The sequence below is a fragment of the Thermobia domestica genome, chromosome 1 (assembly GCF_964235325.1).
Source record: "Thermobia domestica chromosome 1, izTheDome1.hap1.1, whole genome shotgun sequence".
Taxonomy (NCBI): Eukaryota; Metazoa; Arthropoda; class Insecta; order Zygentoma; family Lepismatidae; genus Thermobia; species Thermobia domestica.
The window spans coordinates 385,892,008-385,904,721 of NC_137454.1; the positions used below are offsets into that span (position 1 = coordinate 385,892,008).

At 35.4% G+C, this 12,714-nt stretch overlaps 1 protein-coding gene across 2 annotated transcripts in view; it reads right to left on the reverse strand.

The window, feature by feature from the left end:
* Positions 1-12,714, reverse strand: part of LOC145665008 (uncharacterized) — a 106,918-nt gene that overhangs the window by 22,227 nt on the left and 71,977 nt on the right. For both annotated transcript variants that reach the window (XM_081732198.1, XM_081732208.1), the window contains one exon: positions 5,861-6,093. In XM_081732198.1, the coding sequence (XP_081588324.1) occupies positions 5,861-6,093 (233 nt within the window). The remainder of the gene's footprint in view (positions 1-5,860; positions 6,094-12,714) is intronic.

A 12,714-nucleotide genomic window follows, 5' to 3' on the forward strand; every position in this document is an offset into this window, starting at 1 on the left:
TCGGCCCAAAATCCCGCCAGGTCGAAACCTCGCCTGGCCAAAACCTCGCGGGACAAAATCTCGCCAGGCCAAAACCTCGCCGCCCAAAATCTCGCCTGTGCAAAATCTCGCCGGGCCGAAACCTCGCCTTGCCAAAACCTCGCGTCCCAAAATCTCGCCTGGCCAAAACCTCGCGGTCCTGATCTCGGGACACAGAATCTCGGCTGGGAAGAGATGTCGTCAATATAAAACCTCGTTATGACGATTTCTTTGATGCAGAATGCTCTATATATTGCTATTAGTGTATATATTTTTTAATAACACATAATTGCATTAAAATAATGACAAGAAAATATTCTAACGCGTGCTTTGAAAATCTGGATATATAAAAATGAAAATTACTATGTTTGTGACATCATACCTCTTGAGCCACCCGATCGATCTCGATCAAATTTTCAACATAGATGAGGTTCGGGCCCGGGATGTCTTTTGTAATTTCACTTTGACGGCATAATGAAGTGGAGGGGGAGATATATAAAAATAAATAAAACTTAATAACTCTTAAACCAAGAGATCAATCTCGATCGAATTTGTCAGACAGATCAGGTTACTGCCTGGGATGGTTTTTGTCATTTCACTTGGACGGGAAGGCGGAAGGGAAGGGGGAAACAGAGAAATACATAAAAATGAAAGTGACTCCGTTTGTGACTTAATAACTCTTGAACCACCCGATAGGTCTCGATCAAATTTTCAATATAGATGGGGTTTGAGTCTGGGATGGTTTATATTTCACTTTGACCGTGACCTTACGGAATTCTAACAAAAGCTAATAATATTTATGAAAGTATGAAATAATATCTGAGTTTTTACGTCCCTCGATTATGTCTTGTAGGTTAAAGGAGACGTAGATGATCAGGATGAAGGAAATGATTGAATAAAGAAAGTGGGAGGAAACGGGAATACCCCGAAAAAGCGCTAGCACACGATATTTTGTATATATATATTATTATTATTATTATTTGTAATATGGAATTGAATATTAAGAAACTCATTGGGTAAATTTTAAGGAAAGGTTTCATTCTGCAAGTTTTTGGCCAAGCAAGATTTTGGTTCGCGAGGTTTTGAACTGCGAGGTTTTGACCAGGCGAGATTTTGGCTCGCGAGGTTTTGGCCCGTGAGATTTTGGGCGGCAATGTTTCGGCCGCGAGATTTTGTCCGTATCCCCTACAATCATATACTGCCATGCATTCGATCTTGTGTCTTCTTGATCAAAGTTGACAGCAGCATTGTAATAATAACGTTAACTAATTGAAGAGACAAGGTTAGCAGGGTTTCAAAATTAAAAATCGGGACTCGTGTGATACGTTCTCCCAGACGAACTACTTCTTACACATATTGTGTTCATATAGCGAGTATATACAGCACAAAAATGCCTATTACCTTGTTTTCGTACTTTTTTTTAAATTTTCTTTTATTTTTTTAATACTCCTTTTCAATTTTCACTACTTTCAACAGTTTCTTTTCCTTTCGTACAAATAATTTTTTAAAAAATGCATATAATCTGAAAGTTTACTTCACTGTCAATCCAGCTTCCACTAAATCTACGGCAGGTCAGTTGCCTAAGCAACCGACAGTTTTCATGATCGAAAATATTCGTTCAATTACAGCATTGCTCAGTGAGACCAAGAGAAAAAAAATCCACAACATTAAAGAGATTCTGTGATTCAGGTTTCCTGAAAGAAGTTCACTCATTTTGTTTGTTTGTTTGTTTGTTGATTAGGGTTTCCTGAGTTCGGAAATCACAGACTTTAATGTCTCATATTTGTTATAAAATGAAAAGTATTTTCCTTAATTCATGTATAGGGTTTATTGATTCCCAAAATTAGGTTATTTTATATTAATACTGCATAAAAACTATTCAGAGGAGAAAACCGGGAAGAATCGAGCAAACCAGGACTGGGGACACTGGTAAAAATTACGACTGTTGACAATTCGAAAAGACATTATTTTCCTTAATCAATTAAAAATATTGATAATGGACTTAATCGAGAATCGAATGAAAGGCTACTCTATGGAGATCAGAAAACAAAAGCAATGTTTAAAGAATGCTCAAGGTTTACGACTTGTCTATTATATGTGTAAAAATGTCTTTTAGCATCCATTCGCTGGTCGAGGAGGTCGACTTGAAGGTCGCCTCTCCCTTCCTCTTTAGAAATGAATTACGTAATGTGGATTTAAGAGCTTTTCTTCTCTCATTATTTCAACATATTCTCAATTTACAATCTTCCTACGACAATAGCATCAACAGGCCTTCTCTCTTTCTTCCTCGACAATGCATAATTTACCACTAAATTGAATAACAACAGACATTTCATAGTTGCCTCCCACTATTGCCAACTAGTGTTGACAGTGAGACGCTCTTGCAAGATGAAAAAAAAAATGAAAGTTATTCCATATAAAACATATAGCTAGCCTATCAGAGAGAAAACGGTGGCCCAGTAGTAGAGCAATCACGTCTGGTGCAAAGGGTTGGTGGTTCGATTCCATAATAGGGCACGTGGTCTTGTAGCAAGGCCGGATTAAACTATCTGGAGGCTAGAAAAAATATGTAGCCCCTGCTGACTTCATCTCATACATTTCTGTGGAAGTACGGTAGGAAAGTTAAGGGGATACATGTAGTTCTATATCAACCATGCCATGCGTTAAATTATTATAGCTAATGGAATCTTCCAAATGCATTAAAAAACTTAGCCTATTATATAAATGTAATAAATAAAATAAATAAGAACCTCAAAAATTTCTTTTCCTAGCTTTCGTCCTAGTGAAGTCATCATCAGATCCCAAATGTCAAGAGAATTGGCCATCTCATGATCAACTGACTACAAAGCGAGAGCGGAAATGCGTTCCTGTTGCAGTCTAGCACTTTTTATTTATTTATTTATTTATTTATTTATTATTTAGTGACTTAATTTTTCTGTCGGATTGGAACTGGATATTCTATAATTACATGAGACTATAGAACACTTGTAGTCAACTAGAAAATAAATAAATCACGATTCTCATGCACTATAATTGATCTTTTTTAAAAAACTGATTTTTGCTAATTTATTAAGACTGTGAACAAAGGAAGAAATTTGTTTTATATTTTTGGTCATATTTTATCTTACGATGATGATTGTATCTTGTATGATTCTTTTTAGACAATCAGTTAAGAGTTTGATCAGAGTGGAGGCCGCTGTCACCTGGAGGCCCGGGTCTACAACCAGGGGCGTCATTTAGGGGGGCAGGGAGGGGCATTGCCCCCCCCCGAGTTTGAGATGTATATAGATTTTATCAATAGAATAGTAGTAAATCAGTGAAAACGCGAAATTTTACTTATATCAAGGGGTCTTGCCCCCCAAGCAAAATCTGAAATGACGCTCCTGTCTACAGCCCCCCTAACCCCCTCAATCCGGCCCTGGTTTCTTGTAAATAATAAATTGTTCAGGTTCCTAAAAGGGATTTTTTTTTTCACTTTCCAATTTCATAAAGTAGTTTGTTCTTGTTTACTTATATTTACATTTCGTTTTACCAAGCCAGTCGTGTAGCGTTAAAGTAAAGCACCCTCTCGTGGCCAAATAGGTGCTTTCAGCAACGGCGCCGCCTTTCCAAAATTTATGTGCATATCAATGGCAGGGCATGTAAGCCTATATTTTTTCGATATTTGAATGATTTATTTTTATTTAAAATCTTTTATGAACACTGTCATAAAGGGCTGTGTTGTCATAAGGTAAAATATATCAGTACGCCCTACTATAAGGATAAGTTGGGGTTACACTAGCTCAGCCGGTAACATGACTGAATTAAACACAAGAGAAACGGGTTCAAATCCGGGTCTAAACTAAAAATCTTGTAGTGTGCCGCACCCACAAAATTATTCGAGTGGGTGCCGGAGCCCCGGAACACCCACGTAGTCGGCGCGCATGGCTTTCAGTGAACGCGTTCGGGGTTCGATTCCCGATGTTTTGTCTTGGATATAAACCCAAATAGTGGTATACATAGTTGCTCAACAATAGAACGCTTCATATATGTTCGCGCGCGAGATCTCAGATTAGATACCAGACCATGTGGGTTTAAGGTGGACAACATCAAGTCTGTGGGTTCTCCCGTTTTCTCTCCAGTGACGATGCTAAAGGTGGGTAAAGGGGCAGACACGTCCAGACATGTTTCATTCTAATGTAGATCAAGCTCAATTAAACCATTATTTTCGGTATTCAAAAAAAAAAAAAATAGCTGTACGACCAAAAATGTCTGCCTCTCAGCTCGCCCCTCTTCAAGAAATTAAAGCTAAAATCGACACTGTTTCTCCCACGTTCACATTCCACTATTTTTTTCATAATGATTCAGTTTAGTTAATGATACGCCTTCTTTAGCATAAAGGGTATAAGGTGCGACGTCGTACCAAATTTAATTTGATATCATTTTCATTTCAAAGCCGAATAATGGTTCGGATCTCAAAGTTTTGGCCTCTCAAAATCAACATAACTGGTATGAGAAGGGGAGTTTTTTTATATTTGCCAACATGATAGGAACGTATGCTCTTTCCAAAATTTTTCAAATAATAATAATAATAATAATAATAATAATAATAATAATAATAATAATAATAATAATAATAATAATAATAATAATAATAATAATAATAATAATAATAATATGCGGAGACACATCAGAAACAATTGAACATATCACAGGGTCATGCCCTATAAAAGCTCCGACAGACTATCTAAAAAGACAGACATTGTATCTAAACATTGTTGCAGAAAGCATTTATTAGTTATTCGCACATAACATGGATCTAATCACCGATACCAAGCCATACTACAAATACCAGCCAAGTCCCAATACTTGAAAATGATAAATACAAACTCTATTGGGATCGAGAAATTAGAACAGATGTAACAGTGCCTGCAAACAGACTATTATCAATAAAATGAACCAAGAAGTAACCTTCATAGATGTAGCAATAGCCAGTGGTGCCCACCCCCCCTTATGTCCATGACGCAACCCCCCCCTAATTGTCTATCCGTAGGTGTTCTTCCATGAAACAATCTTCTTTTCGATTAATTTTTACACCTTCTCAAACATATTTATATGGATTTTTACCCCCCCCAATATTTCAATGACGCAGTTTGCGTCATAGCCCCCCTCTGTGGGCACCCCTGCAATAGCCTACCATTGATTCATAACATACGTACAACATTCAGTACGAAAATAAGCAAATATAAAGACCTGGCAGATGAAGTCAAAAAGTAATGGAAATGTCAGAAAGTTACAGTAAGACCAATCATTATCTTAACTACAACAATTATCCCTTTAAGTACAATTACACAACTTGAACAGATAAATGCAAAACATCTCCTAACAAATCTAAAAAAAAATCAGTAATACTATAATCTATACCTGTCATATGATAAGGAAGTTCTTTGGGGAGCTCTTCAAATAATCTTCACTAGCCAGAGACGGCCGTCAGATTGCTAACCTGAAACCGGTTTAAACCGAAATACAGTAATAATAATAATAATAATAATAATAATAATAATAATAATAATAATAATAATAATAATAATAATAATAATAATAAAAAGCTGAATTTCTGGCAAGGTTAGTGGTGCCTCCCACTTGTACACAACCACGATCGTGGATACACCTCCAGAATTCATTCACCCCTCAATTTCACATTTCTGCAGAAAAGCCTGATCCAGCCAATGCAATATTCCTTATTTAAACAGCATATGAAAGGTTATTACGACAATAAACAGTATCAGATTGTCCTGAAACTCTTTATGAAAATTTTCAGAGACGGGGTCTCAATATGGTAGTCAACAGCCCATGGACTTACCAAATCAAATCCTGGGCTCGCAGATCTCTCCGCTACAACCGTCGTTGGGTTGGCAGGTGTCAGGTACTGAATTTGAAAGTCTTCTTTAACAGCAGGATCCTGTGAGACTACTGTTCGAACCTCACGATATGACCTAGAATAACCTGTGTTGGAAGGAGAAGGGCCGTTCATAGTGCCACCAGCCGCGGAGCCCGGTCGAGACACGCTCGTCTGCAGGTCTTCCAACAGAGCGTCTGCAACCAAAAACAAAAAGATAAATAAACAAAATGAATTTCAGTAAATTATTTTATATAAGACAATGTAGAAGCTAATTCATAATTTTGAATATTTAAGAACAATACAGAAGTAAAGTTTGCATCCAGTCTGTAACGATAGTCTGTATAAATATGTAAATGTCATGGGCAGTGGTCCAGTACCTAAGATATTATATTCTTTTATGGCCAGATCTGTACATTTACGTTGTTAAGTTTTGTGAGCAGACAAATTTTTCTAGGAAGTTAAGATGTAATACGTAAAGACGCCATTATGAATGGATGTAGATTCAATTTATAAAGAAGAAATTTTGTGAAAATATAACGTAAATGTTGAAAAGTATTTGAAAATACCTAAGTTTAAATCTATTTTATTCTGTGAGTTATCATTGAACATTCATGGAGCAAATTACATCTTAAGCAGTTCAATAACCTTATTTTGACGAACTTAGGGCAAATATGAAACTAACTGTCCAGAATAGTTGAAGTTACTAATATAAATGTTACAAGTCGTCATTTCACAACTCAAAATGTGTTATTCCACTAACGTTTTCCGCTTTTCAGATGTTTTTGCACGAAAGGGTTTATTTCGTAACTTACTGGAAAGTAGACCTGGGGAAGCGAAGACAGATGAGTAGCACAAAGAGTTATTTGAATTTACAGAGACTTTTAAAATACCTTGCAAAAGGTGAATAAATTGTTCGAGTGTGTATATTATGTAAGTGCATTTCTTATGGAGAAGACATGTCAGTGAGTGATTCATTATTTGTTATTTCTATCTTATTACTTTAGTTACAAGCATGCTGTCTGCATTAAAAAGTTCTTTACACATTATTGTTATATTTTGGGGGTAAAATAGTATGTTTTATATTAACATTTTCATTTTATACTAGAGTATTTTCGGTGCTGACCTTTGCTCCCAAAATTTCGTAACTTCACATGCACTTGTACACGATATGTTTTAAACTATGCTTGTAAACAATCTACTTCTATTATTTTTTCTGAGAATAGAAGAGACAACACTTTACCAATTACTTATCATTTTTTTCAGGTACAGAATAACACCGGTTCTATATACTATATAGACATAGTGCCTTGTGGTATTGGACGCTGGTCTGCACCATAATTTCAAAACGATTGTCACAGTAAATGAGCAAGTATGAGGCATAGTAAACAGCATTATATGCATAGCAGTATTCTTTTTTTTAAATGTAGAAGCAAACATAGGCACACAAGAAATAAGTGATCCTTATTCTACTGTCTAGCTCTATCATTTAAGAGCTGTACACACATATACGCATTATGCTTTTATAAATATACAAACTTGCCATGCCAAGTACACAAAATATTCCTTTCTAAGAAAATTAGTTTTATGTAAAAAGTTGATAAACTCAAAGTACGAGTGCAGGTGCTGTCTCAAATTATAGCCAGAAATGTAGTCCTAAATCTTGCATTGTTGAAGATAATTATGTTAGATACTAAGGAGAGAGAGGAATTAAGAAGATAATTGTGAAGTAAGTTATAGTTTATAGGTATATGGTCTCTAGGAATATCCTAGTGCTTCCGAGGATAACTTATTCTTTGGAGTTCGTTTTTTTTTTTTTTTTTTTTTCAAATAACATCGTTGCTATGTGACATACATAGATAGACCCACAGTTAGCATCGAAACAAAGCACATTTCCCGCTAGGGCGTCTAATAGGAAAAATGTTATGCACTACATCAACCATATTTATCTATCTGATGTCACCTTTAATTACAATTACTATAATTTCCATATATTTGAGCATCTAATTATTATGTTTAAAAAAATGTTCCCCTGTATTTAAATCATAGGATAAGAACTCATAGCCTCTGGTGAGGTAGAATATGGTACATTGATCCAGCATCGTGAAGGCAGTTGAGGAGCCACTCGAATTACAAGTGACGAACTCCTACCTAGAAAGTTGGAAAAATGGTAATACACTAACTAATAAACAGGTATCTGACCAGGCATAGCGCATAAGAATGTAATGCCAGTGAATAAATACCATATTTTAGAAAGTGATAACATTTCCTGCTGTTCATAATCAATCGGAACACAATTTCATCCTCAAAATTAGTTTTTTTTTTTATCACGATACGAGAAATAAGGTTTTCTTCGTCTCATTCTCGTCAGTTTCGTAGATCTTTTATCTCGTCTCAATTCTTGAACAATCCTTTCTCGTCTCATTTCGATTCTCGGAAAGCTTTTCTCTTCACGATTTGTAAATTCATCCACAAAACTTATGACCTGATTTTTTTTTTCTTAATTTCATCCAGAGTGTCTCACAATTTTTTCGCACAACGAGAGAACTACGAAGGAATATAATATAACAACATTTAAAACCTTTATTTTGTTGGAGTATATTTTGTAATGACTTGCGTATCTGTAAACGATAATAAATTTTCACATTGAACACTTTCTCATCAAAGAAAGGAAAATTGAAACCTAAAAGAAATGACCCAACTTTTCCCCTTATTAGAAACAGAATTTTTGAAAACGGTTAAACACAGGTTTGCTTATTTGTATTTGCTTTATTTATATACAAAATTTTATATCTTCAACTTAAGCGAATCCTTACATTCGGCACACTTTGTGAGTAAATAAAGGAAATAATTAATACTTTTGTGACCAGAATATATACTTATTTATTAAAATTAAAATAATATACATTTTAGAAACAGGGAAAAAGCTTAAGGAAAGTGTAAAACAACGTAGGGGCGATGTGAGGCTTTAAAGAGAGAATAACGCTATACATAAACATGCACTTTGTGAATAAGTAAAGGGAATAATTAATACTTTTCTGAAAAGAACATATGCTTATTTATTAAAATTAAAATAATATACATTGGAGAAACAGGGAAGAAAGCTTAAGGAAAGTGTAAAACAACGTAGGGGCGATGTGAGGCTTTAAAGAGAGAATAATGCTATACATAAACATGTTAAAGAAGTAGGAAGGGGTACAAAGTCTAGAGAAACAGAATAGAACAATAAGAAAATAAAAAAAGCGCGGATAATTAAGAAAGAAAGAACTGAAAGATTAATGAAATGGATTTCAAATACATGAATTATGAGATAGATTGTTAGAACGAATTGAAGGTTAAAAATCACGGATATGAGAAATTATTAAGGGAAGCAATAAAAATAAAATTATGTAATAAAACATTGATTTGAGAGGAAACTTTAACTGTTATTTGGAATATTTTTAAATAATAATAATAAAAGAGAAAAGTGAAAATAATAATGATTATGAAAACAGTTATATTATAAATTTAGAATGAAATAACAAATCATAACAATACCTAATTGTTTCATATTAAAATTTAAAGTCAAAAGAAGTTTAAAAATTAAAATTATATCATAATAATAATGATATTTCTGCTAGTTAACACCTGACGAAGATAAGTTATTGCAACTGTTACGCATATTTTAATTTTAATAAGTAAGATTATAAAGATTAAGTATTTATTATTCAAATAGTAAGTCCAGAGTCAAGATGGATGAAGTTACATAAGAGAACAGGAACGTCATTTCAGATTTTGCTTCGGGGGGGGGGGAGCAAAACCCCTTGATATAGGTAAAATTTCGCGTATTTCACTGATTTACTACTATTTTATTGATAAAATCTATAGAAATCTCAAACTCAGGAAGGGAGGCAATTGCCCCTCCCTGCCCCCCTAAATGACGTCCCTGAAAGAGAAATTTCAATATGACTAAAACTGACCTCTTTCTCCTTTTCCAGCGTAAGTACATGTTTCCTTGTTTTTAATTAAAACTCTATGTATCGAGTTTCAAATATTCAACTTTAAGCAAATCCTCATATTCAGGACTTTCTGATTAAACAAAGGGAAATTTGTGTATTTTTAAAATGTATACCCATTTTCTCCCTTTGAGCGTATTTTTCGTAAATGCTTCAGCCTTTCCTACGCTTTTTAATAAAGAGTTTAATCTCTTTAACACCCTCAGGAACTCATAAGATACACCATTCTTGGAGGAATCTTTGTAAACCCTCTTTACCTCCTTAGAATGGCTATTTCCACATTTTTTTCCTTATCCCTTATTTTCGTGACAAAAAGAATACCATCTAGAAATTTCACTTTTCGAGGTATAGTGCGTAGTTCACCCATTCCACTCTTTTATATAATAGTACAAAAGAATGTGTGTGGGGGTGGGGGTGGGCGGGTAATCAGATTTTCACCTACACAAATAGATCATCACGAGATCTAATCCTCTACGAAGTAATTTTTCGATTTTCGATTTAAGAAGGACTGAGTGATCAAAATTTATGCAAAAATTTTGTACAATGAGTCAGTGCCTGCGAGGTATGCAACCCAATAGTTTATTCTCTTGTCCGGGTTGCATACTTTCAGATGTTTGAATGCATTTGCATTAAACCTTTGCACTATCTAGGTATTTTTTGTAATGCGAAGTACCAAGGGGGCTCATTTCGTGTCCACCTGTTGTTAAGATTAAATATATCTTTAAAAATACAGAAATTAGAAACTCTTACAAAAATCTACAGTGATTGAAGTGAACAGTACACGGGATGAGACTAACAGCTATTTATTAAACTGCCATCTAGGAGTGATACTTTAAATGTAAGTCAAATCTTCCACCAGGGGGGGAGTTCTTTGTGCCCACCAACTTAAAATTGGAAATTTATGACACACACTAACGTTCAATATGCACCACCGTAAGGTATTTACTTTAGCTAAACATTGTTGAGCATTTTTTGACAATTTTAAAGAAACGATTAGAAGAGTAATTAAAAAAAACATACTGTGAGGGGCACAAATAACCCCCCTCTTCCGTTGATAGTGCGAGGGTTAATCTTATTCTTCTCATGTGAAGAACGGGTATTTTAGCTATTTTGAAATACTTAAACACAAGCTTCAGCGTGTTTCATATTTGACATAGAAGGGAAGGAAAGAGGTGGGAGTTACAATTATTATAATAAAATGTTCATATTTCGAAAGCCTTGAAAATGATGAAAAACGACTGTGAAGCTTTCGAAATGTGGGTGTGGAGAACATTGGAGAAGATCAGCTGAGTTGAGAGGAAAACGTATTAGAATGGTCTTAGAAAATGGTGGTAGAAAATTATTAATTTTAGATATTATTAAAAAGAGGGAGAGAAACTAGTTCGGACATTGGTTAAGAAGCAACTGTATCATAAGGGACGTGCTAGAGGGAAGACCGTGGAATATGGAAGCTTCTCAGTTGTGGCAAGCGATTTGCCAATAATGGCAAAACACCTATGATGATGAAAGTTTAGAGACATGAAATTTGCTGTTTGAACTTTTCATCTATAATAACGAAACATGTGTTTCAGCGTCTTTTGATATTCTCTCCGTGCGAAGAACGCTAAGTTTTCAATGTTGATACCCAGAACTCTAGTGAAATATTAAAGCCTTAAAACTATGATTGATGACTACTTCTGAACATTTGTCTTTGTTCGGGCCATTCTGCCCTCTGTTTGTTTCATAAAATTAAGAAGTAAAAGAAGGCTTATGTTTTTTCAGTGTTTGAGCCTATTGTGAGCATTTCCAAAACTTGGAACAAAATATATGTTTTATGTAGTGTCAGTTTTGCTGTAGAGATGTCTCTGCAGGTCAATATGGTTTCTATTTGTAGTATCTTACTCTGGCGGTCTCTTGTCTTTCTTTTCAAAATACCGTTAGGCCGCCTCCCGCATCTTTTTGTCAGTGTTGTGTTGTGCTTTCCTGCAAAAGCCTCGTGTGCGGGATCTTCAGTGTTTGTGTGTAGTATTTGCTTATTCTAATACTTATTAATTCCAGCAACTATACAAATTTATACAGTCCAAAATTCCAGATGCAAAATAAATTGTTATTGTTTTCAGTAACTCATTATCTGTTTAATTAAATGCGCAAAACAATAAACTATTGTTTGGTCGGCGTATACATGGTCCATCCGCGCCAAATTACTTGTGCCTATGTGAACTGTTGCTGTGAACAATAATAGACTAGTGATTGAGTGTTTTTTTCTCACGAACATAGTGCAGTGTTTTAGATATGGAGCCGCTAAAAATTAAGAAAAGAACATTAAAGTCAAAAATTACGCGCGAAGAAAAAGCCATCACAGAGTTGGACGCTACCGCAGCGGCAGCCATCTTGGTGCATCAGGCGAAGGTCAGTGAACTCCAGCAGGAGTGTTCAAAGCTGCTGGATGATATTTCGGCGGTGGCAGGAGACGAGGAGTTCGAAAAAGAAGAAGAAGAGTTAGCGGAAATGGACAAAAGAATAGTCCAGATGTGTGTTCAATTGATGGATTTTCAGTTGGAGGGAAGTAAAGGAGCCGAGCCTTCGTCTTCGTCTGAAGGGCCACCTGCTAGTGACGTAAGACTACCGCAGTTTCAGTTGCCAGTGTTTTCGGGAAACCTCCATGAGTGGTTATCGTTTCACGATTTATTTGTGGCTTCAGTACACAATAACAAAAATCTCTCAGGTGCTCAAAAGTTGCAGTACCTCAAAACATCCTTGAAAGGGGAACCAGCACAACTCCTTCAAGCGATGCAAACCACGGACAGCAACTACAAAGAGGCGTGGGACATTTTAAACGCACGT